Source organism: Chelonia mydas, chromosome 13 (genome assembly GCF_015237465.2).
Source record: "Chelonia mydas isolate rCheMyd1 chromosome 13, rCheMyd1.pri.v2, whole genome shotgun sequence".
Lineage (NCBI taxonomy): Eukaryota > Metazoa > Chordata > Testudines > Cheloniidae > Chelonia > Chelonia mydas.
The window spans coordinates 31,715,253-31,740,644 of NC_051253.2; the positions used below are offsets into that span (position 1 = coordinate 31,715,253).

General features: G+C 52.1%; 1 protein-coding gene across 3 annotated transcripts in view; it reads left to right on the top strand.

The window, feature by feature from the left end:
* Window positions 1-25,392, top strand: part of LOC102931959 (arf-GAP with SH3 domain, ANK repeat and PH domain-containing protein 1) — a 101,022-nt gene that overhangs the window by 19,475 nt on the left and 56,155 nt on the right. For 2 of the 3 annotated variants that reach the window (XM_037915630.2, XM_037915629.2), the window contains exons 2-8: window positions 947-1,019; window positions 2,563-2,708; window positions 12,526-12,600; window positions 17,862-17,911; window positions 18,019-18,148; window positions 24,444-24,529; window positions 25,007-25,082. In XM_037915630.2, the coding sequence (XP_037771558.1) occupies window positions 947-1,019; window positions 2,563-2,708; window positions 12,526-12,600; window positions 17,862-17,911; window positions 18,019-18,148; window positions 24,444-24,529; window positions 25,007-25,082 (636 nt within the window). Of the gene's footprint in view, window positions 1-946; window positions 1,020-2,562; window positions 2,709-12,525; window positions 12,601-17,861; window positions 17,912-18,018; window positions 18,149-22,606; window positions 22,713-24,443; window positions 24,530-25,006; window positions 25,083-25,392 lie in introns of those variants that run through there. The other variant, XM_037915631.2, reaches the window with a different exon arrangement.

Here is a 25,392-nt window from a genome sequence, read left to right on the forward strand (position 1 = left end):
CTGCTCAAAGCAGGACCAATCCCCAATTTTTGCCCCAGATCCCTAAATGGCCCCTCAAGGATTGAACTCACAACCCTGGGTTTAGCAGGCCAATGCTCAAACCACTGAGCTATCCCTCCCCCCCATTTCTGGGAAGTGTAACCTTAACTCTGAATTGCTTGGGTTTGCAATACTTGGTTTAGACCTATTTACAGTGTCTTAACCATCGTTTTGTCATACGTTACCCAGGCAATTGTAATCTGGCACTGGAGTGCGGTACTTTGCTACCTTAATAACGTAGTTGGATCATGGGCTGAGAGGGCCAAAAGTGCCTGCAGGAGTTGGGTGCTCAGCCCAACTCCCAGTGCAGTGAGCTTTGGGCACTGAGGGCTAGATCCAACACTTAGGCACTGCTGAGATCGTCCAAACCCTCACTCAGCTGCCACCTAAATTCCCTAGGCCCCTAAGTTTTTGCAGCTGGGCAAGTGGAAGCTGCCACATCCGGATGCTGGTGTGCTCTGAGCAAGCCTAAACCCTCACAAAAGACAGCTGTGGGTTAGCGGGTCAGGAGTTTTGGGGGTGGGCTGGCTGGTGTGGGTGTCCCAGAATACCCACAGGCCACAGGTAAGGCCTTTTGTGGATCTAGTCATGATTGTTGAAAGCCCCAGCAGCAGTGTATTGTGTGTAAAGAGGGGAAAGAGCAGGGTATGAGCAACAACTGGGCTGTTGGTTATAAGGGCTCCTTGTAGCAGCTTCCCTCAAACCGAGCAGGAGAGACAAATGAGCAGAGGCTGGGCAGGGCAGTGTGTGGTGCTTGCACCCTGGGGTGTGCTGGCTGGTGCCGATAGGCTGTATAAACCAACCCACTTCCTGGCTGTGTAGCCCATCTGCAACATGGCTGCGTCTAGTCTCATGTTTAGAGGGTTTGGCAGGTAGAAACCTACAAAACCTCTTTTGTTGTTCCTAGGCCTTGGATTCTGATCGAGCTGTACTGCAGAAAATGAGGAAAGCCACCAAAGCAGAGCATGCTTCTGGACAAGGTCAGAGCAGAGCCGGAGACCCAGAGTGGGCTAGGGGGAGGGAGGCTTGTCTGTTGGGCTGGAGAGTGGGCAGGGGGAGCTGGAGTTTTGGAGACATGCCCCCACGTTTGTGCCTGTTTCTGGGTGTGTTGGAACCCCTCCAATTGCAGGGGAGTCCCCCAGTCCTGCCGCTCTCTCCACGCTCCTCACTGCCATCTGCTATCCAGCCCTGAGCCCTCCTCCCAGCTTTGCAGTGGACATCAGGGCTGGCCTCAGACCCTTTCTGCCCTCCTCACAGAAACCCTGCACTGAGCCCTGGGCATGAGTGGGAAATGGGGCAGGCCAGGCCAGGCTGTGCCCTTGTGAGCAGCATGCACCCCAGCCACGGCCCCACAGCAATGCCCTCTGCTTGGCGAGCAGCTGAGGGGCAGAGACCACCCCTAGCAATAAGGGTGGCATTGCACAAGTACTAGCCATGGCATCACCAAACCCCACTTTGCCGCCCAGGTCGGCTTACACACCTCTGCTTGTGCCACCCAGCTCCTGCCACATCTCCCAGGCCAGACGGGCCTGGGGTCACTCGTGCTCACTGGAGCCAACAGGCCCTGGCGCTCCCTGCCCAGCGGGGAGCTGACAGAGAGCGAGTGCCAAGCTGAAAGAAATGGCTGTTCCCCTGCCCCAGCTCGGCTCCCCCATACCGCTGATGGGGCTGGATGGGAGCGAGCTCTGCGCTGGAGCTTCGTCCTCCTCCCCTGCCACCCCAGCACTGACCGGAGCGCTAGCCCGGGGACCCTGCAGTGCGCCAGGAGCAGGAGGAGGCAGTGCTGCTGCTGCTGAGGGGCACAGCCAGGGCTGGGGGCAGGGGGGGGACCCTTGCCAGAGGCTGTTTCTCAAGGGCGCCTTCTGGGACCCGTGCTGCCTCCTGCAATACCTGCCCCACAGTGTCTGTGTGCCCAGTGCCCAGAGCGGGAGCCCACCGGCTCCAACCGCCCTGGTGCCAGGTCTTCCCACATCACGGGGCAGGGGCTGTAGGAGACACACACACCCCATCACCTCCTGCTCTGCCCCACTCACCTGCCCACTGCCTTGCCCCTCCCCGACCCCTGCTCTGCCCCACTCACTCTCCCCATCTCCCACCCCTACCTTGCCCCATCCCCCAGCCCTGCCACTGTTCTGCCCCACCCCTCAGCCCTGCCTTGTCCCTCCCCACACCCCCAACCCTGCTCTGTCCCACTCACCTGCGCATCTCCCAACACTTCCCCTGGTTTGCCCCACTCACCTGTCCCATCCCCCATTGCTGCTCTGCCCCAGGCCCCGAGCCCTGCCCCTGCTCCCCTCACCCCCAATCCCCACCTTCCCCCTGCACTCACCCATCCATCCCCCCCAGACCCAGTGCTCCTCTCCCCCACTTGACTCCCCCTTCCAGCCCTGTCCTACTCTGGCCTAGACACTGACAGCTGTCTGGGGAGCGGGCTGAGGTGTGGATCACTGGACAGCTGATGGTAGCTTCCTTCTCTGCTCTCCTTATCCATGTTGATTGGGGGTTTGGTGTTTGTGTGCCTAGATCTCGCTTGCCACATAGAAGCTCATATTGCAGCCCAGGAAAAATTCTCCGCAAACTACCAGAGTGATGGTGACGAGCAACTGGCCAGTGCCTTCACCTCCTTTGCCGAGTTCTCCCAGAAGCTGCTGGTCCCAGTCAAGGGTCTGGTAAGAATCGCTGCCCAAGTGCCCCAGGCCTGGGTGCTCTCCCAGCCACAAGGCGTGTGTCAGGGGTAGAGGGCCCAGTTGGTTTCCTCACCGAGAAATGAAGCCACTGTCATATGGACAAAACAGCATCTGGTGGTGTAATTGTGGACTGGGTTGTTGTACCGCTGTAGTGCTCAGAGCGTGAGTCCCGCCTCAAGGCGGGCTGTTAGGACGCAGGGCCTAAGCCCCACGTTGGTGGGGAATTCTATACTCGGATATCACCAACCAAGGATCAGGTGTAATCCTCAGGCACTACAGCAGCCTAATCATGAAGTCCGATACAGTCCCCTTGGCTACTCCCATCTGTCTTGTCATCTAGGTGAGCCTGCCTTTGTGACAGCTGGCCCCTTACAGTAAGAATCACAGCAATATTCAGGCTACTCCTAGTCCCAAAGAGCCAGTCGCTTACCCCAAGTCTGCTGCACCTTAGATCTCACACCAAAGACAATGCTTGTAGCCAGGCCTATAACAAGCTTTATACCAATATATTTACTAGGAAAAAGAAATGAGTTATTTACAAGGTGAAAGCAGGTAAACATAGATACACAAATGAGTTCCAATCTTAAGTAACAAAAGGTAATAAAAGCTTCTATAATCAGCTCTATATGTTCCTTAGGGCTAACCCAGGCTAAGCAGCTGGGGATCCTTTGCTTATGCCTTGAAAATTTTGTCCCCCAGAGTCCAAGCAGCATAGAGATCTCGGGTTCCTTTTGTTTGGCATTTTTATCTCCCTTCTGCCATGTGCTGTGAGCTGCAACCTCAGTTCAGTTGATGGGAGGAGTCCACTTGCCTGGCTCATCTTCATGGGGAGAAGGCAGAACAACAACAAAATCTTTTGTCTTCTTTTTGCAACGTCCCCAACAGTCCATCTGGTATGGATGGCCCCTTCCTTTTGGGAAGGGAGAAACACTTGTTAGAGGTCAGCCCTTCATACTAGTCAGTGGCTATCCCTGTTTGGTCATTTACACAGTCATAGAGACTCACAAGACAAAGTGCTCAAATATCACCATCCAATCTGGGGTACAATGGTATAGGTGAGATTGGTGCAGGCAGCTACGCAGGAGCATTCAATAAAGTCTGAGCATTAAACACATTCTTGTGATTCTTATCATTCTAATACCTGTTACAACATCGCAGGGGAGCCAGCCTGATTTCAGCTCTGTATTTGTCAGGGTTCAGTTGAGACTGAGGGTGTTTCGATGGGCAGCCGCAGGAGGTGGATCCATTTTGCCTGTGCCCCGGCTGCGGGTTCCATGCCATGAGGGCTTCTGAAGCGAGGTGGGGGACAGAGCATGTGCAATGCGAAGGGAACGCTGCGGGAGCTTGGGAGGAAGCCCAAGCCAAGCTGGCTGTGTGAATCATTGGCAGGCAATGGTGACTTTTAACAGTATGTAATTCAACCAAATATGAACAGACTTCCTGAGGTCCCCAAAAGGTCCCTCCTGGGGCCCAGGCCCACCCTCCTGCCAATTTCCGAAGGGTCAGCGCAAGCCATGGGGGCGTTAGAGCGCTTCGCCACAGCTGCAAGAGCGGTTTACAATGGAAAGCGTTAGGCAACTGAACCACAAGTGCCATTGCTCTGCCCTGCGACAGCAGAGAGGGACAATAGCTCCATAGCTCCCGCCTCTCGGGGCGGTGCCGGACCTAGGCCGGCAGGAGAAGCTCTCCTGTTGGCGTCGGCAGCATCTTCGCCGAGCCCTACTGCGGTGCAGCTGTGCCGCTGCAGTACTGTAAGTGTAGACACGCCCTGAGTCCCTTCAAGGAAGGGCTTTTAGCTCTGCTCTCCAGGGGCCCAGCGCCATTCACTGGGCCGTGGCTCCTGTACTATTCTTCAGGCAGCCCAGCCACCCAGCCTACACCTCTTGCTCTCCTTATCCCCTCGCCACAGGCAGGACTCCTGCTCTGGTTCCCAGTCCCTGTTGCCTGTCTCCGTGGAGCAATGCAGGAGCATACACGGGTGTCTAGTTAAGACCCCTTGTGCGAGGAGCTGAAGAGAAAGTGGCAGCTACAGGCAGGTCAAAGCAGGGCAGGGAGACAAAAATAAATGTCAGGCATCTGGCTGCAGCCAAATGGTGAATTCTGGGGCAGAAATGATGAATTCCATGGCCAGATTACTTGGCCACAGAATCAGAGTCCCTGGAGCCCAGACTGAGATGAATGGGGCAGTTCATACCTTTCAGAGTTACTGTTTCAGGCTGTCTGCAGACTCAGGCGTGCACACTACATCAGTCATACTCAGTTAACATTCTCAAGGTTAACAATGTTCATTTAAAAAAAGTGAAAACTCAGGTTTTGGAGCGCAGCTCTGCACAAATGGTGACTTCTTCAGCAAAGTCGATGACTATGGTCTTGTGAAGTACAGGGCCCCCACCACACCAGCACCTACAAAAAGAAAGATAAGCGCTGAGCCTGCAGTTCCTGCTGGGAGTAGTTCCTGGATGGGAGTAAGAGGCAGTCCTAGTAGCATGTGTTTGCAGGTTGAGCCCTCTGGTTTGAGCCTACTAATGACTTTCATTTCAATATGTTCTGCCCCAGAGGAGGCTCTGTGACAGATGGACAATATCCTGCAATATCCTGATGGAATGAGGATAAGCTTTATTGAGTTAAGTTAAACGGTATGGAATTGGGATTAGCACCTTTGGGCACAGTGTGAAAAAGGCAGTTGTGGCTGTGTTGTTGTGGCATTGTGTGCCTCTTCTCTAGCAGGGAGGGGGATACTAATGTACCTCCTCCATTGCCAGCCCTTTGAAGTCACCCCCTGGGGAGAGCCGCATATGCTTGTGCAGACTGGATTCTCCAGAGCCCACCAGACAAAGAACAGACTTTTGCATAAAAGCCTGGGGTTTAACCTGCCTTAGGGCTTCTCCCTGCTCCAGCAAATGGGCAGGACCCCTGGAGCCCAGAGGGCCCCAGTTCTTAGGGGAGGGTTGGAAGGACTTGGCCTACTGGGTGCTTGTTCTGAGCTGAAGCTCTGATGACCGTGTACCACAAGGAGGCTCCTAGGGTGTGGTATTAAAAGCCTGCACTTGCCAGAGCCCAGGAGGGAGTTGGGGTAACTCTGGTGAGCTTATTAGCATGCGGGTAGGTTCTTTTGCTCTTTCACTGTTTTCCCAGTAATGCTTTGTACCCTAGGAATAAACTTGGCTTGCTTAGGAAGAGCTTTGTGGTAACTTGTCTCTGTAGCAATTGCACTGTTCTCTGTCTCCGAAGAGAAAGCAAACAGGTGTCCTCGGGCAGCCGGTCTGCGCTGGGAATGACACAGTGAAGGCAGGGTGCTGTACACCCTGGGAGTGCCCTGCTCAGAGGGGAGAGAGCTGCGGGTCTCCACCCAAAAGGGCAATGGCTGGGGAGCTGCCAGCCTGAGAGTGAGTGCCTTTGCTGAACCACAGAGGGGAAATCCAGGTGCAGCCACCTTGAACGGCGATCTCTATGGTGGCAGCATTGGTGGGCTCTCTAACAATGTCAATTGCATAAGTGCCAACAGCAGCAAAAGCAAGTTACTTAGACAGGAACAGCACAGAGAACAAAGCCTCAGTAGTCTTTCTGGGGTAAGGCACAGTGAAAAGGGAGATGTGGAAAATGAATTATGAACAACTGAAGACAAATCTGTTGGTTGAGCTATGCAGGGAAAGGGAGATTAGCCCTGAAGATAGAGCAAAATCATATTTAGTGATTTGCTGTATTCGTATGACCAGTCAAGGAATGATGGTCCACGTTCACAGAGAACCTCCAGTCGACTGACAGAGGGCCCAGCAGACGGAGAATTTTGGAGCCAACGCCCTGGAGAGAAACAGGGAAGAGGCTGGCAGTCAGCTACTGTGTTCCGTCCAGACCAAGGCCACCGCTGCAAGAGGGGTGCTGGACACTCAACAGCTGGAGCAGGAGAGGCTTCAGCTGGAGAGGGACAGAGTGCATCTGGAAACCTCGCAGCTTGCAGACCTTGCTCTAGCAAGAGAGAGCAGTCTGGGACCCGCAGCAGTGCCAGTAAGACCGAACGCCAGCACCAGCGCTAGAAGAGAGAAAAGGACAGGGAGCATCAATATCAGATCAAGATGGCGAAACTGTTGCAGCAGAACCATTGTCCAGCAGGTGGAGCCAGACGCCAGGGACCTGTGCCCGTGGGTGGCATAGACTCCAAATGGCTTCCTCGCTATGCGAATTAAATAAGCTCAGACAAGGGGACATAGTAAGGGACCTGGGTCCACTGCTTGCTGGGCAAAGGCCTTGGACATCTTTACCCTTATGGGAAGACTGTAACGATTCTGATAATTGAAAACAAGTTTTGTGACTGAAGTTTAAACTGACCCCTGAAGCATATTGGAGAAGGTTTCGGGCAGCTCAGAAGAAAGAGGACATAACCTATATTGAGGCATCAGCTCGGTGTGGAACTGGTTACCACAGTTCATGAGGCCTCTGAGTTAATGGGTATAGAACAGCAGTTCTTAAAGTGCGGGGCACGCCTCTCAAGGGAGGCACGGGAATGTGTAAAGGGAGGCGCAAGCTCTCTGTGTGCACATGTGTGTGTTTTTTAATAGCTCCAGCAATCAGCCCAGGCTCCCACTGTCACAGCGGGGCAGGCTGTGACTCTGGCTCTCAGTCCTGGCTCCCGCTACCAGAGCCGCAGCCTGCTCCACGGTGACAGCGGGAGCCTGGGATGACAGGGGGAGCCACAGCCACACTGGGCACTGCAGGGCTCTTCACTAGTCCCACACAGGACTCTCTTAGCAACTGAGACAGGTCCTTCGTGTGGTTTTCCCCACAAGAACTTAAAACCATTAGCAGCGACACGCTTACAGTGAGAAAGAGCTTACCCGAGAAATGGATGGTTTTGTGACAAAGGGAGTACAGTGTACAACACAAGCCGAAGTGAGGGCAGCAGCAAACGTTCCAGCAAAATGCAAAAGCCGAAAATATGACTAAGCTTATTTCAAACTGGGCTTTACACGGAGCGGGTCCAGCAATGCACCGAGGCTTCAATGTGTTGTATGTGGCGAAGAACTGGCAAACGACAGTATGTGGCCCTGCAAGCTATGCCAGCATCTCAGAACAAGACGTGCTACCTGAGTATCTAAACCTGTAGAGTTTTTTCAGAGGAAGCTCAGTGAGTTAATAGGACAAAAGTTGTTGAAGTGTACAGTGTTAATATAAACGCTACTGAGGCTTCTTACTGCATGGCTTTGTGCAGTGCCAAAGCTGGTAGCAGTTTCTCACCTATGTTGTACAGTCTACTTCCAGCTGCAAAGGATACGTGCACAGTGGTGATAGAAGAATCATAGAATCATAGAATATCAGGGTTGGAAGGGACCTCAGGAGGTCATCTAGTCCAACCCCTGCTCAAAGCGGGACCAATCCCCAGTTAAATCATCCCAGCCAGGGCTTTGTCAAGCCTGACCTTAAAAACTTTTAAGGAAGGAGATTCCACCACCTCCCTAGGTAATGCATTCCAGTGTTTCACCACCCTCCTAGTGAAAAAGTTTTTCCTAATATCCAACCTAAACCTCCCCCACTGCAACTTGAGACCATTAGTCCTCGTTCTGTCATCTGCTACCACTGAGAACAGTCTAGAGCCATCCTCTTTGGAACCCCCTTTCAGGTAGTTGAAAGCAGCTATCAAATCCCCCCTCATTCTTCTCTTCCGCAGACTAAACAATCCCAGTTCCCTCAGCCTCTCCTCATAAGCCATGTGTTCCAATCCCCTAATCATTTTTGTTACCCTCCGCTGGACGTTTTCCAATTTTTCCACATTCTTCTTGTAGTATGGGGCCAAAAACTGGACACAGTACTCCAGATGAGGCCTCACCAATGTCGAATAGAGGGGAATGATCACGTCCCTCCATCTGCTGGCAATGCCCCTACTTGTATATCCCAAAATGTCATTGGCCTTCTTGGCAACAAGGGCACACTGTTGATTCATATCCAGCTTCTCGTCCACTGTAACCCCTAGGTCCTTTTCTGCAGAAGCAGCATCACAGCTAGACACTTTCCAATGACACAGTTTCACGCCATGTTGTGGAGATGGCCCCTGATGTAAAAGAGCTGCTCCGAGAAAGTGTTCATCAGAGCCCATATTATTCAGTTCAGATAGATACAGCTACTGGTGTATATTTGAATTGCTATAGCAACAGAATTAAAAGAGGGATTTCTGTTTTGCCATCCACTTCCAACACAAGCAACTCATATAGAACTTTTTCAACTATTAAATAATTTTGTCCAAGACACTGGTCTTGTTTGGGGATGTTGTTTTGGAATGCAGCCATGGAGCATGGTCTATGACAGGATGGCATAGCGGGATTGTGAGAAAAGTACAAGAAGTGGCCCCTACAGCTACCTGGAATCATTCTATGGTTCACAGAAAGGCATTGGCTGTGAAGATGACGCCAGAGGAGCTCAGCAATGTTCTTTCAGTTGCAGTAAAAATTATAAACTTTATAAAGTCGCGTCCGGTTAATTCAAGGATTTTTGCCATTTTATGCAGAGATGAGGGCAAGCTTCACACAGTTGTTACATGCAAAAGTTTGTTGGCTGTCCCAGGGCAAAGTGGTGACAAGGCTATGTGAGCTGCGTGAGGACGTCCGTATTCTTCTTGCTGATACCTCTCCGCCTGAACAGCATTTCAGTGACATTCACCGGATATACTTGTTGTCATATCTGGCTGATATATTCGAGCGACTGAATTCTCTGAATGTGGCACTTCAGGGACGAGATGTGAATGTTCTCATTGCTAATGATCGGATAGCAGCATTCATTAACAAACTTGAACTGTGGTCTTCATGTGTGCAGCAGGGATCTCTCTCCATGTTTTCAACGCTGGAGGATGTTGTGCAACAGTGCAGTGATCTGTCTGTTGACAGCATCCAGGATGTAAGTCTTCAGCACCTAGGGGGTCGGCAGGAGCAGTTTTCTGAATACTTTCCTGAAGTGGGTACAGACCAATGAAATCAATGGAGCAGGAACCCATCAGGTTTAAGCCGAACCCCACAGCTATGCTGTCTTCAAAAGGAGAGGAAAGCCTTATTGCCCTGTCAAGTGACAAGGACCTGCAGCACAAATGTGAGATGCAGACTTTTGGGTATCAGTGGGATCTGAGTTTTGTGAGTTAACACATGGGGATCTTAAAGCCCTTGTTCCTTTTTCAGCTACCTAACTATGCGAGTCATCTTTAACCACAATTCCAAGTATTGCTCCTGGCTTTCTGTTGAAGATGACTTACGTCTTTTCCTTCCTGCACGGCAACCCCAAATTCCAGTACTTTGTATAGTGAGGAAACACACACAGTCCTCCCACTGACAAGACAGGACTGATGGAAATTATACTGAATTAATACACCATTGTTTGGTGTCATGTTTCCTAAAATGTGTGTGACGTTTTATTTTTGCTGCTTCCATTTGTACTGTTTTTGAACTGAAAATTAATACTTCTGAAACTCACACTGGTCTATAATTGATCAAATCTTTACTTTTTTATTTCTTTTTGGTGGTAACTTGTCTCTGTAGCAATTGCACTGTTCTCTGTCTCTGAAGAGAAAGCAAACAGGTGTCCTAGGGCAGCTGGTCTGTGCTGGAAAAGGCAATAACTGAGGAGCTGAATGCCCGGAGTGGCTGCCCTTACTGCGGGATACAGCTGACCTGCCCTGAACTGTGACAGGCTCCTCCCCCAGGATTTGATTTTTCCAAGTCCATCGGCAAAGTGAAGCCAGTGTCCTTTCTCCCAAGTATTCAAAAAGCCTGAGTTAGGTCTTCCAACAGTCATGAGATTTTAAAACATAAACAGGTTCTTTCACTTTGCCTTCTGCTTTTGAGCCTGTAGGCTGCACTCAGGTCGTGTTTCCATGCTTTTCTCGACAACAAGGAGGACTAGAAACTTCCTTTTTTTAATGGAAGCTGATCGTCTCACCTATTCACATGACTCGAGGAGCTGGGGCTTTAAGAAAACTACCAAAGATTGGAAGAGACATGAGAGCTGCAGTGCTGTGTGGGGAATGGTTTGTATGGAGCTAAGTGCTTTGGGCTACATTCACAAGGGGGACCTGGGCATTTCAACGCCAACTCCTAGGGACCCTGCCACCTTGTGGATTCCTCATCCCCAGTTAGGCTCCCTACTCCCCATGCCATGCCTGGAGAAGTGGGGACCCTAAGAAAGGGTTGCTCAGGTGCCAGCCTGCTGAGCAGGGAGCCACTTGGGCCAGCCAGTGGGAAATGCCAAGGAGCCCCAAAAAGAATTAGGCCTTTGCTCACAAAAAATGACAGAGGTGGTGCGGTGCCCAGACCACTCACCTGGGATGGGGGAGCTCTGGGTTCAAATCCCTGCTCCAGATCAGGCAGATTTGAACCTGGGTCTCCTACACCCCAGTGCATGCCCTGCCCCTGGGTTATTGTGGGAGGAAGGCTCTGCGTATGCCTATTGGATTGGCCCCTGCGGGCAGTTACATAGAGAATGTCTCGTTTGAGACTCCCGCTAGGGCTAGGCATGAGTGAGGGTGCCGAGCTGCTCAGCCCTGTCCTCAGGACATAGGCAATTGTGCGCACGCTTCTTGGGAATGTAGGGAATATATGTGGCAACTGAGTAGGGGTTGTGTGAATGCCAGTGGTGCCTGCATGTTGGATGTGGGCCCCTAAAGAGCAGGTAGGCATCGAAATCCCCTTGTGAATGTAGCCCTTTGGGCAGGTGCTGGCTCTTATTATGTCTTTGTACAGCACCTAGCACAATCAGACTCTGATCATAGCTGTAGCCTCCAGATTCTTCTGAAATACAAATGATACAGGGCCTGATCCTCCTCACCTGTGTAGCTCTGTCAGCTCCTGAATGACACCGCTCCGAATCCGCTCCCTGCTGGGAACACTCTTGTCAGGGTTGGAGTTAAGGCTTTAATTGCATTTTGAGTTAGACTTTGGTTGTGGTTTGAAGTTATTGGGGTGTCTGATATATTCAGAGAGTAGGACAGATGGTGAAATGACTTAATCTCGTTTCCTTGCAGTGTTTGTCTTGTTTCAAAAATCCCTTGTATAGTGATAACTGAAAGCCAATGAGGTTTCCTGTCTGGGAATTAGAGCGGGCACCTGACCTCTCCAGTTATGGTTGGCTAAATGTATCCATTTTAGAGGCCCTGGTTTAGTTGCTTATAACTTGGTCAAGTTTCATCTTTCAGCCTGGAATTTTCCAGCTCTGGTTTCTGTCTGAGGGCTTTTTTCTCTTTAAAATATGAGCAGAATTGTTTTTTGAGAATTAAGAAAAGGAAAAGTAGCCAACGTTTTTTACCCATATCAAACTCTCTTTCTCTCTCTGAACTGCTCTGGAAGCTCTGTGTTTGGAGTGGGACAGACATGTGCGTTCCAGAAGGCTGGTGAAAATCCCCTTGGATTTGGTTGTGGGAGAATATTTTCCACCCTGCCCTTTGCCCATGCACACCAGCCTTTTCCTCACAACCTCCCAGCTACCCACACGATGTGAGGAACCAGCAAGGGAGTCTCAGCCCCTGCCCCACATGCCTGAGGGTGTGTGGGATGAGACAGGGCTCCTTCTGACACCTCCACACCCTGCCTGCTCCAGGTGGGGCGGAGGTTGCTGTGTTTGCCTTCTTTTCCCTTGGGCCCTGATTCTGTAGCTGGAGGACAATCAACAGAATCCGTAAGAAAAGTGCTTCCCCAAGGAGCCATTCTCCAGGATGAGAGCGCTGAGGGGGATCCTCCTGCAGGCTGCAAAGTGGGTGTGAACCGCTGCCTGGCTTTGTGCTGGGCGGATTCACAATGCAGGCTTCAGAGTCTCTCTCCTTTCTTTCCAGTTGCAGAGCTTGTCTCACAACATTAACTTTGCCCTGGACTCGCTGGTAAAGAGAGATTTAAAGGAGCTCAAAGGGGTGAGTCGATGCTGAGTGGGCCTGCCAGGATGGCCCCTGGGAGAGGGGTTGCACAGTTGAAGGATGTTCCCTGCCCCCCGGTTTCACTAGCAGCAGGCAGGAGAGGTGCTAAGAGCTGGGTTGTGAGCTCTGTGGGAGCAGCTGGGCCAGCAGTGCTCTGGAGCCCTTGGGAAAACTCCATCTCTGTCTCCAGGGCCCTGGCACGCAGCCACCTGCTGCTGCTGCTCTCCAGCCTGCCCCAGCCTCTGAGCAGGACGCAGGCATAGATGCGATTGACAGCAGGGCAAAGTCCCCGCCCACCTCTTCACTCCTCCCACTTCTCTGACCCAATTTGCCTGCAGCCCTTTGGCTGAACCAAGGGGTGTCATGGGAGTTCCCAGGGAACAAAAGAACCTGTTTACCCCTAAATACTTCATAGCTTCCCATTACATCACCGCGTGAGCATCCCCCATGGCCTCCCAATCAGCTCCCTCACCGGATGAGCATGCACCCCCCTGCACTGAGTGTGCATGGCATCCCAGAAATCCCTTACCGGCCGCCCCCAGTGACTGCGTGTCCCCATGGCTTCCCAGGGACCCCCTGGCGAGTGCATGTCCCCAGGACCCCCCAGGGAGACCCTGTTGAGTGCGTGTCCCCAGGGTTGCCAGCCCTCCTGGTTTTGCTGGCAGTCTCCTGGAATCAGGCTCCATCTCCCAGAGGCTACTGAAGCCAAACCAGGAGATTTTAGTCCAGCAGCGCAGCGGGGCTAAGGCAGGCTCCTTGTGTGCCCTGGCCCCATGCTGCTCCTGAAAGCGGCCAGCATGTCCCTGCAGTCCCTGGGAGGGGGCAGGGAGTCTCCACACACTGCTTCCGGCCCGAGCGCCGACTCTGCAGCTCTCATTGGCCGGGAACTGCGGGGGTGGTGCCTGCAGACAGGGGCAGCGCGTGGAGCCCTCTGCCCCCCCAGGGGCCGCAGGGACATGCCGGCTGCTTTCAGGAGCGGCATGGGGCCAGGGCAGGCAGGGAGACTGCCTTAGCTCTGCTGCGCTGCCACCTGGGAGCTGCCTGAGGTAAGTGTTGCCCAGCTGGAACCTGCACACCTCACCCCCTCCCGCACTGCAACCCTCTGCCCCAGCCCTGAGCCCCGTCCAGAACCCAAACTCCCTCCCAGAGCCCACACCCCTCACCTCCTCCCACACACCTGTCCCAACCCTGAGCCCCCTCCTGGAGCCAGCACCCCAAACCCCCTCCCACACTCCAGCCCCATGTCCCAGTCCTGAGCCCCCTCCCATACCCAAACTCCCTCCCAGAGCCTGCACCCCAAACCCCCTCCACCCCAACCCCCCGCCCCACCCCACTGAAAGTGAGTGAGGGTGGGAGAGAGCGAGCGATAGAGGCAGGGGGGATAAAGAGCGGGTCACGGCCTTGTGGAAGGGGCGATGCAGGGGCGGGGCATAGGTGTTTGGGTTTGTGTGATTAGCAGTTGGCAACCCTAGTGTCCCCATGGCCCTCCAGGAAGCCCCCAGGTGAGTGCATGTCCCCCATAGCCACCCAGCGAGCCCCCCTGTGAGTTCATGGCACCCCTGGTCTCTCAGTGGGGCATCCCTGGGTGAGTATGCACCTCCTGTGACCTCCCAGCGGGGTCTCCCCTGGTGTGAGTGTGCACCTCCCATGGCCTCCCAGTAAACCCTTGCCCCCGCCCCAATCAAATCATGCCCTCTGTGGCCTTCCCCAGGCAAAGGTACACCCTTTGTGACCTCTCAGTGGAGGCCCCTTTGATGGGAGCGTGTGGCCTCTGTGGGCTCCTCGCCCCCCCCCCCCCGGTGTTTCCTGCCCACCCCCCGTGGTCTCTAACATACGCTCTCCCAGGGAGCTCGCCCCACTATATGTTTGTGTGTGCACATGGTGGCTATGGGTATATCTGTACATGTGTGTTGCTGGGTGTGCATGCCTCTCCTACCTTCATAGATTCCAAGGCCAGAAGGACGCATTGTGATCATCTAGTCTGACCTCCTGTATAGCACAGGCTAGAGAACCCCCCTGGAACATTTCCTCTTTGAACTAGAGCTGAACTTTTAGAAAAACATCCAATTTTGGTTTAAAAATTGCCAGTGGTGGAGAATCCACCATGACCCTTCGTACATGTGTGTGTGTAAGTGTGTGTTGCTTTCAAGTGTGCTTCTCGGTATTGATAGCTGTGTGCGCACGTGCCCATTATTCGATGAAGATGGTAAAATTGTTAATGATGCAGAAGAGGTAGAAGTGTTCAATAAATATTTCTGTTCTGGATTTGGAAAGAAGCAGGATGATGTGCATGTGTCACATGAGGATGAAGAAATACCTTCCAAGTCCATTAGTAACTGAGGATGTTAACACCAGCTGCTAGGGATAAATATTAAACCCAAAAGTTCTAAAAATGTTGGCTGAGGAGCTCTCTGGCTCATTGATGTTAATTTTTAATAAATTTTGAGTATATAAATACCTTCTCTGACAGGGGCCGTGGCTGAATGTTGTTCAGGCTCCAGGATCTTGATACACCTCTGGGAATCCCGAGCACAGAGGCTGAGATTGCCCTCACAGCAATCCCAGGGGGAGGCCAGGAAGAGGCACTTGCTAGAATCTAGGACAGAATGTTAATAGCTGTGGGATACTGGGACAGTTAAGCAACATTGTGGCCCAGGACTCCACAGAGAGCAAGGAAACTAGGCACTGCTAATAGGTGGTAGGTTTCAAAACTCTGCAGGGGAAGGGAAACTGAGGCACAGCTGAAACATGAAGTGTCAGAGCTCCCCTGGCATGAGGGTGACTCTGGGTAGTAAAGAGTGCTGTCAATTAATGATGCTTGGTAGAATGTGGGAAAAGCCCTAGAGAGGTGTGAAGCAACCGCTGGGTGGAGTCTTGAGGTTAAGGAGGGAGAAAATTGCCCCTTAATCTATGGTTTCATGTTGGTCAGTGGAGGTGTAATTAAACCTGAGGGGGATGGGGGAAGCAAACACAGTTCACCTTGCCCCAAGGGGGTGTGACATTGGGAACTGATCTAGAATGTTGTCATGAAATTGTGTTTTGGGGTGGTGATTGGAACTGTTTATTTGTTTGTTGACTGACTGTATGAAGTTTAAATTAATTAGAAGTAAAGCAGATGTGCTGTTGAAAGGGGGAGGGTGGGCAGAACACCCTTGGAGTACTTGTCATGTACCCCTGCTCTGTTCTTTTTTGAAAGGGGGAGAAAAGTGATGAACTGCAGGCGCTGTCCTGGAGCTGACGGCTCTGCTGGGGTATGAGGGAGACTCCAGATGTCAGTCCCATGCCCAGCTGATTGCCAACAGGCGATGTAAGTAACGCAGTGTCTACGTAGACACTGTGTCACCCTAAATACATCGACCTAAGCACTGTGCCTTTCGCGGAGGTGGAGTTAAGTCGATGTAGTGGGTGACTTACATCGGTGGGAGCACCACTGCAGTGTGGATGCTGCCTTACGTTGACCTAACTCTGTAGTGTAGACCAGGCCTAAGTATAAAGAGTTGATATATTGAATAAAATGTGTGTGTGCATGCGTGTGTGTTGATTGCTTCACAACTGCTGTCTGCCCCTGAAAGAGTTGAAGTGTAAACCAGAAGCTTCCTGCTGTTGGGTGGAGTTCTGGCAGAGGGTCTGAAGGGTCAGCGCTGCGCCCAGAGGGGCTAGGTGGCTGGACAGCAGGTTCCAACAGTTGGGGGTTACCAGCTAGAAGGTCTGCAGCCTGAGAATGTGCTTAAGGGCCCCGAGATTCGGGCAGTGGTTGGGCTCTATTCAGACTCCAGGAGCTTGAAACCCCCTGGAAATCCACAGCACAGCTTGGGGGCAAAAGACCTATCTGGCTTTAAGATTAAACTCGATAAGTTTATGGAGGAGATGGTATGATGGGATAACATGATTTTGGCAATTAATTGATCTTTAAATATTCATGGTAAATAGGCCCAATGGCCTGTGATGGGATGTTAGATGGGGTGGGATCTGAGTTACTACAGAGAATTCTTTCCTGGGTATCTGGCTGGTGAATCTTGCCCATATGCTCAGAGTTCAGCTGATCGCCATATCTGGGGTCGGGAAGGAATTTTCCTCCAGGGCAGATTGGAAGAGGCCCTGGAGGTTTTTCGCCTTCGTCTGTAGCATGGGGCACAGGTCACTTGGTGGAGGATTCTCTGCTCCTTTAAGTCTTTAAACCACGATTTGAGGACTTCAATAGCTCAGACATAGGTGAGAGGTTTTTGCAGGAGTGGGTGGGTGAGATTCTGTGGCCTGCGTTGTGCAGGAGGTCAGACTAGATGATCATAATGGTCCCTTCTGACCTTAATATCTATGAATCTATGATTCCCCTCGCAGCAATCCTATTGGGCAGCCAGGAAGGATCTGTGACACCTTCCTGGTGAGAAAATACCATGTATTAAAGGGCTCTTTAACATATGGAAGAAAGGCAGAACAAGAACCAACAGCTACACACTGAAGCCAAACAAATTAAAATGAGAAATAAGGCCCAGCTTGTAACCATGAGAGTGATTAACCATTGGAACAAACTCCAAAGGGAAGAGGTGGATTCTCCATCTCTTGGTGTCTTCAGATCCAGACTGGCTGCCTTTCTGGAACATGCTTTAACCAAACACAAATTACTTGGCTCAATGCAGAGGTAATGGGATGAAACTGAATATCCCATGCTAGCCAGGAGGTCAGCTTAGATGATCTAATGGTCCCGTCTGGCTATAAAATCTACGTGCCTGTATATCCTTGTGTGCACACGTGTGTGAACATATGTCTGTGTGGCTCTGGGTCTGTGTATACACGTGTGGTCTGTGTGTGTGCACGTGTTTGGGGAGTGTTCCTGTTTTAGCTTTCATGCACACTGCATGAGCAACAGGGGAACTCACTCTCAGCGATGTGCAGAGTGAGGTGGTGCAGATTCTCCAGCAGGTGAGTGCGACAGTTTCAGTCCAGCAGCATGGGGGTGGGGGGCAGGGGGTAGCTGTAGAGAGCACTCTGGTGTCCCCTGCACAGCTTCCAGCCCCTGCAGGTTCGGAATGACATGTCCAAAGGATACCACGACATGGGACACACAGACCAAGCTGACTTACTAGCCGGGCAGCAGACGTGGCCATAACAAACAGGCTAGAGCGCACATTTGGGCCCTGACTAGGCAGGCTAGCAGCGCGGTGTGGTGTGCGTAGAAAGCTCTGCCATGCCAGGGGTAAGGAACAGGGGGCGTATTATACAGGGCCATTGTCACTAATCACTTACCCGTCTCTTACCAGGACTTCAAAAAGCCTTTTGACAAAGCCTGGAAAGACTATGAGAATAAACTGTAAGTTGACATGCCCCCTGTCCTCTTTACTCAGGCTCACCGGGAGCCGATTCTAATAAAGCCTGGCCCAAGGGAGCCTTTCAGGGTGTTTTTTCCCTTTCTTTAAGCACAAAGATTGAGAAGGAGAAGCGGGAGCTGGCGAAGCAGCACGGGCTGGTGCGGAGCGAGGTGGTGGGAGGGGAGATCGCTGAGGAGATGGAGAAGGAGCGCAGGATGTTCCAGTTAAACATGTGTGAGGTAAGGGGTGGGGGAGCAGCAGCATCACAAGCACCTAGAGCAATGACCCTCTCCACTGAGCAGCACTGGCCTCTTCTCTGCAACTCCCACCTGATGTGAACTTGGAAGTCTCAGCCGTGGGCTGTGGGAGGAAAGGTGCAGAGTGGCTCGGGGATGGGGAAGGGAAACTCTTGAAGAGGAAGACTCCTAATTCTCACATTGTTATGGGTTTTTTTTAACTCCAATTCAATGTATTTGTGGGGATTATATCAAGGCCTCTTCCACTGCCAGCCAGCCTAGCTCCTGGTGGCTGCTTTTCAGCTTCTTGTGTGGCACAGAGATGTTCCTACTGTTCATTTTTGACCAGATGTCTTGTTTCCTGTAGTCTGATACCTTGTTGAATTTACAGAAATTTCAACTGTGCCCATCCCCTCTCCCTTCCCCAGGCCCGTGAGCAGCAGGCAGAAGAGGCTAGGGGATGCTAAGCCTCCCCAAACAGGATGCGGCGCACCTCCCTTGGGAGGCATGCCACCGGCCCGTGCCTTTGGAGCCCTGCCTCCAAAAGGGTGCCTGGGCCATAGTCTGGCCCTTGCTTTGCCCCAAGGCCCCGTGGTGCTCATCCTGTTCCCCCTGGCCCCGCCTGCTCTGCTCCTCTTCCTGTCCCCACTCTGCCTCTTCCCCCAAGCCCTGCCCCGCCTGCCGCTCATGCCTCTCCACCCGCCGAGTGGTGGGCAGGTAGCGGGGCGGAGAGGTGCGAGTGGTTGGTGCAGGGTCTTAGGGGAGGGGGCAAAGAAGCGCGAGCGGCGGGGCTTGGGGGAGGGGCAGAGAGGCACGAGTGGTGGGAGGGGGCAGAGAGGGGCAAGCAGAGGGGCCTCAGGGCAGAGAGGGGTGGGGTGGCCTCGGGGGAAAGGGGCCAAGCCTCGAGGCGGAGCAGGGGGCAGGGCCACAGTCTGGGCATCAGTGCCCCCCCCACTTCTCAGGAGCTTCCAGCACTCATGCCCAGCCTCCCCAAATGTGGGAGTCATGCGCTGCCCATGCCCAGGCCAACTGTATTTGTGTCCTGCCCTTCACTGGGTACAGAGCCCTTGCTATTCCTGACATCCAGACAGCTGCTTTGTCTGACTCGTGTGCTCCTCAGGTCTCGTCAGCTTCGCCCAGCGCCTCATGAAACGCCCCCAAGCCTCTTGTCCTTTCTGAGCAGCAGCCAGGTTCCACTGTAACTGATCTACAGCCTGTCCCTTCCCCATAATGCTCCCTGCTGCCTCATAAACGTAACCCCCTCCTTGTTAAACGGTCTCCTCCTCCCCCACTGAGTCCCTGGAGTCCCCGGAGTCCCCAGCCTAGCTGGCCCTGCATGGAGAACTGGAAGCATCCAGAGAAAGCTCCCATGGGGCCCTGGGTGTAGCCTTCATCCTAGCCATCTAAATGTAGCTTGCACAAACTCCCTCCTCCTTGGAGGGGTCAGGGAGCACGCTCGGTGCAATGGAACATTCAGTGAATTTACAAGCAAGTAGAGAAGTTCCTCTCATGGATCGGTAACTGGTTAAAAATAGGAAACAAAGGGCAGGAATAAAGGGTCAGTTTTCAGAATGGAGAGAGGTAAATAGCGGTGTGCCCCAGGGGTGTGTATTGGGGCCAGGGCTGTTCAACGTATTCATAAATGATCTGGAAAAAGGGGTAAACAGAGAGGTGGCAAAATTTGTAGATGATACAAAACTACTCGAGATTGTTAAGCCCAAAGCAGACTGCACAGAGCTACAAAGGGATCTCACAAAACTGAGTGACTGGGCAACAAAATGGCGGATGAAATTCAGTGTTGATAAGTGCAAACTAATGCACACTGGAAAACATAATCCCAACTATTCACACAAAATGCCGAGGTCTAAATGAGCTGTTGCCACTCACGAAAGAGATCGTGGAGTCATTGTGGATAGTTCTCTGAACACATCCGCTCAAAGTGTCAGTCAAAAAAGCTAACAGAATGTTGGGAATCATTAAGAAAGGGATAGATAAAAAGACAGAAAATATCATATTGCCTCTATATAAATCCATGGTGTGCCCACATCTTGAATGCTGTGTGAGATATATTGGATTGGAAAAGGTTCAGAAAAGGGCAACAAAAATGATTAGGGGTATGGAACAGTTTCCATATGAGGAGAGATTAATAAGACTGGGACTTTTCAGCTTGGAAAAGAGATGACTAAGGGGGGATATGACAGAGGTCTATAAAATCATGACAAGTGCAGAGAAAGTAAATAAGGAAGTGTTACTTACTCCTTCTCATAACACAAGAACTAGGGGTCACCAAATAAAATTAATAGGCAGCAGGTTTAAAACAAACAAAAGGACGTACTTCTTCACACACAACACACAGTCAACCGGTGGAACTCTTTGCCGGAGGATGTTGTGACGGCCAAGAGTATAACAGGGTTCAAAAAAGAACTAGATACATTCATGGAGGATAGGTCCATCAATGGCTATTAGCCATGATGGGCAGGGATGGTGTCCCTAAACTCCGTTTGCCAGAAGCTGGGAATGGGCGACAGGGGATGGATCACTTTATGATGACCTGTGCTGTTCATTCCCTCTGGGACACCTGGCATTGGTCACTGTCGGACGACAGGATACGGGGCTAGATGGACCTTTGGTCTGACTCAATATGGCCGCTCTTATCTTCTTAAGACTCTATGCTGAGCATGTGCAAATGGCAATTTTCTGCCCCTTATAACTCAGCCAACCAAATCTGACCCATGTGTCAGGGGCCAGGGCAGCTGTCCGTGTGGCTCTTACCTTCTGCCCCCCAGCTGGAGCCGTGTCTAGGTAAGGGCCATGCGTGGGCTGCTGTGGGGAGCCAAGGATCCTCTTGCCCTGGGCAGGGGGCCCACAGGGTGAGGAAACAGGCCAGAGGCTGTTCTCAACCCCACCCCCACCCCTGGCAAGTGGAGGGTCCGCAGCACAGCTCCCCACAGCTGCCCAGGCTCCCTGGGTAGGCTTCAGTTGCTGGCCTGGCTGGGGGGACGGGGATTGGGGGGGAATAGGAGGGGCCCCTGCCAAAAAGTGGCCCACTATTCCGGCGCCACTGGATGGGGCACAGTTAGGACTACTCCTCACCCAACACTCCTGGATCCAGAACTATGCAGGGACCGCCAGCCAGGGTACCAAGGATCATGTGGTGCCCCCACTCCCTTGAGAAAGAAAGAAATCCCAGGGAGGAGCCAGCCCCAGGCTCAGAGAAACTCCATCAACAGGAACAGGCACAGGACATGGCCTCTCTGAGGCCCAGGGTTGCCAACTTTCTAATTGCAGAAAATACCCTTGCCCCACCCCTTCTCTGAGGGCCCCCCCCCAGCTCACTCCATCCTCCCTCCCTCCGTCACTTGTGCTCTCCACACCCTCACTCATTTTCACTGGGCTGAGGCAGGGGGGTTGGGTGCGGGAGGGGGTGAGGGCTCCGGGGTGGGGCTGGGGATGAGGGGCTTAGGGTGCAGGAGGGGACTCTGGGCTGGGGCAAGGAGTTGGGGTGTGGGAGCGGAAGGGGTGAGGGCTCTGGCTGGGTGTATGGGCTCTGGGGTGGGGCCAGGAATGAGGGATTTGGGGTGTGCAATGCAGTCTCTGGGAGGGAGTTTGGGTGCGTGAGGGAGCTCAGGGCTGGGGCAGGGGGTTGGGACGTGGGAGCGGGAGGAAGTGCAGGCTCTGGGAGGGAGATTGGGTGTGGGAGGGGGATCAGGGCTGGAGCAGGGCATTGGGGTCTGGGACAGCGTGTGGGTGCAGGTTCCGGGTGGGAGTTTGGGTGCAGGAGGGGCTCAGGGCTGGGGTAGGGGGTTGGGGTGCAGGCTCTGGGCGATGCTTACCTCAGGCGGCTCCTGGGAAGCGGCTGGCATGTTCCTCCAGCTTGGGGGCGGAAAAGTGACTCCATGTGCCACCCCCGCCGGCAGGCACCACCCCCACAGCTCCCATTGGCTGTGGTTCCCGGCCAATGGGCACTGCGGAGCTGGTGCTTGAGGCGGCGGCAGCACATGGAGCCGCTGTGGCCGCCCCCAAGCTGGAGGGACATGCCAGCTGCTTCCTGGTAGCCACGCTCCGGAGCCAGGCAAGGACCCTGCCAGCCCTGCTGTACCGCCAACCGGACTTTTAATGTCCTGGTCAGCAGTGCTGACCGGAGCCGCCAGGGTCCCTTTTCGACTGGGTGTTCTGGTCAAAAAACGGACATCTGGCAACCCTACTGGGGCCCTCAGACACTGATGATGTCCCAGGACCCCAGATGGCTATCTGCAGCATTGCCATGAGCACACTTCTCCTGTGCTGAATTGGCTGCCAACTCCAGCTCCCTCCTACCCTCTCCTCACACAGTCTGACTCCCAAGTATCCCCCAGGGTCCTCTCCTTCTCTCCCTTCCCCTCCCCTATAATATTTGTAAGAGAAACAGGAATAAACTAAGCCAACCCTTTCTCCGCTTCCCCCACAAAAAAACTGAAAAAGGAAAGAACTGAATTGAAAAACAACCCGCCACCCAGAAGGGAAGAGAAACCCCAGCCCTACCATGCTGTTTGCTGCCCAGCACTCTGCCCTGCCTCTCCTGGAGTTGGTCTGTCTCTCTTCCTGGTCTCATTTCAATTGTTGGATTCATGTGCGGGGGCTGGGTGGAGGTGGTGACCTGGGCAATACTGGAGGTCAGACTTGATGGTCTAGTAATTCCTTCTGGCCTTAAACTCAGTGACTCCTTTTTTTGTGTGGGCTGTATGCTCCTCAGGGCTGGGCCTGTCTCCTGCTGCCACAGTGCACATAATAAGAAATACAATACATTACAAAGACTGGAAAGTTATTCAGTATTGTTAAAATTACTTAGCTGTCATTGACCTCATCTCTGGAAACACCGTTTCCGCTGAAACTTTCCAAAATTATTGAGTTTGAGGCATATGTTCGGCATGAACAAGTTCAGCCCAACTTGTTAAAGTTTGGCATCGTTATAAGCAACTAAACCCAGGACGTGTTAGGTAACTTCCATACAGTAGTTGCTACCATTAGAAAGGAAGAAGTTTGTATCCCTGCTGGACTGGGTGGGATTCAAACCAGCCACACAGAGGCAAACAGGTCTGTAGCAACACTCTCAATCATCCATTCCCTCATAGGAGTGACCGGGAAAGGAAGGGGGAGGCTGCTTTCTGGAAAGATGAGTTTATTAACTCACGTTCCAGCCACTTTGGAGCTCACGCAGGCTGGGTCTTCCCTCTCTGCACACAGGAAAAATCTCCCACGCACTCCTAATCTCAAACGCACTGTCAGCCACACTCTATTCTTAAAGGGCCGGCTCCCATTAGCCAAATGCATGCCCTGAAAATGCAACAGTAAAAGAAACTAGCAGAACATCCACATTCACTTCTAATTACAAGGTTCTGCAATGTAAAGTCATTCCAGTAGTTACTTCAGGGTCCTTCCACTAATTGTTATACATACATATTTGAGCCTTCAACGCAGACCACTTCCACATTAACTACAGGAGTAACCAGGGCCTGTATGATGATGTTTTCTATGTTGGACCATCCGATAGGGAGCCACAACACACCCAGAGGTAGTGGGTTACACAAATATTTGTGAGACAGTGGGACACTGGACATCAGGATTCTTGGTTTCTATTTCTGGCTCTGAAAATAGATTGTGGTGTACTGGTTACAGACTGGGTAGCTAAATGTAATACCACCTGTTTGGGTCATCTCTGGGGTTTGAACCCAAGACCTCTGGATGTAAACACCTGAGTCACTGACACTTGACCTTAAGAACCAGACCTGTTCAGTATGGAAGTGTAGCAGAGTCATAACATTCTATATGTGGTCTAGCTTCTAGAGAGTAACCGAGCCACAGTGTGTTAGCATGGGATACACAATAACCTAGTCTGACATGCATATTCTGAGGTGTGTGGCAAAGTAAATGAGACTTGGCCTTCTAGTATGAACCCTGAGTTAGCATTAAATGACCTGACTCTCAGTCATCAGTGAATTTGTATGAAAGCTTGGCTCACAATAAGAGCTGTGAAGAGCACGGAAGTGTTAATAGGAGCTACTTGAATAGCTGGGGCTAGTCTCCAGGCTTACAGATCAGTGCACCACCTACTGGGCTACACAACACTGTGTTAGGCAGTCTTTGCTGGTCTCTGGCTTGCTTCTCAAGAAGTCTGTAGCTAGCACAAAATTGCAAGACTGCAGTAGTGGGGGCCAAAATCACGTTATTCACAAGGGATGGCAACACGGAGGGTGATAAGTAAACAATGCAGAACCCAGCAGGTAACAAGAACCAACTCCTGGGTGTGTTTTCCCCTCAGTATCTGATCAAAGTGAATGAGATTCAAACCAAGAAAGGAGTGGACTTGCTGCAGAACCACATCAAGCATTGCAATGCTCAGTTCAAGTAAGAGTGATCGGTTATCTTTATTCCTTATCCTCCCTTTCTTTGCCAGTTTAACTGAGGAGACCTAGGCATTGATTTATTTTGCAGTGAACAAATATCCTGCAGTCACCCTCCACCTATGTGGCAACATGCTCAGCTTCCTCTCCCTCTGGAGATGGTGTAGCCATAGAACTCTATGATAGTGTTTGTCCTGCAAGTTACAGTACTTGGTACTTGCGTTTTGACAGTACAATACAAAAGCAATTAGAGTGCTGACTTCCCACTCCTCGGTTTGTTGTCACTGGTTATGATGAGAATCTGGGGTTCCTGATAATAAGGTGTGAGGCCAGGACTGTTGGCCCAAAAGGGTTAATAATGACACTGCAAAGCAAAGGCTCTAAGGACTGCAATGCACAGTGGCATGTTTTGTACATGCAGCACTGTCAATGCCAGGAGGTTTAGTTCAAACCGTTCTCTCACATTCGCTTCTCCTGTTAGTTTTTTCCAGGAATGTTTAAAGGCAACAGAGACGCTTAAGCAGTTTATAGAGAAGCTCACCCCTGAGCTACAGAGAGTGAGTATGCATCATAACGCCAGCTCACCGGGGACCAAGGCAAGAGGCGGGCATGGGCCCTGGAGCAAGAATGTCTACCCCCTAAAGTCTCTTTTTACCCCTAAGGAGGTTTCTCATATGTCCAATTTTCTGGGTCATGACCTCGGTTTTGGTCTGCCAATCTCTGTCCAGGTGGATTTTTAAAATATTAGCAATTGTCCAGGATTTCTCTCCCCCTGCCCCCCAACCCCACGTGGGGGGCTGACAGCTGGAACCGCAGCCTCCCCGCCAAATTCTTCAACTCCTCCCTCTCCCCCCAGTACCCCCTCTT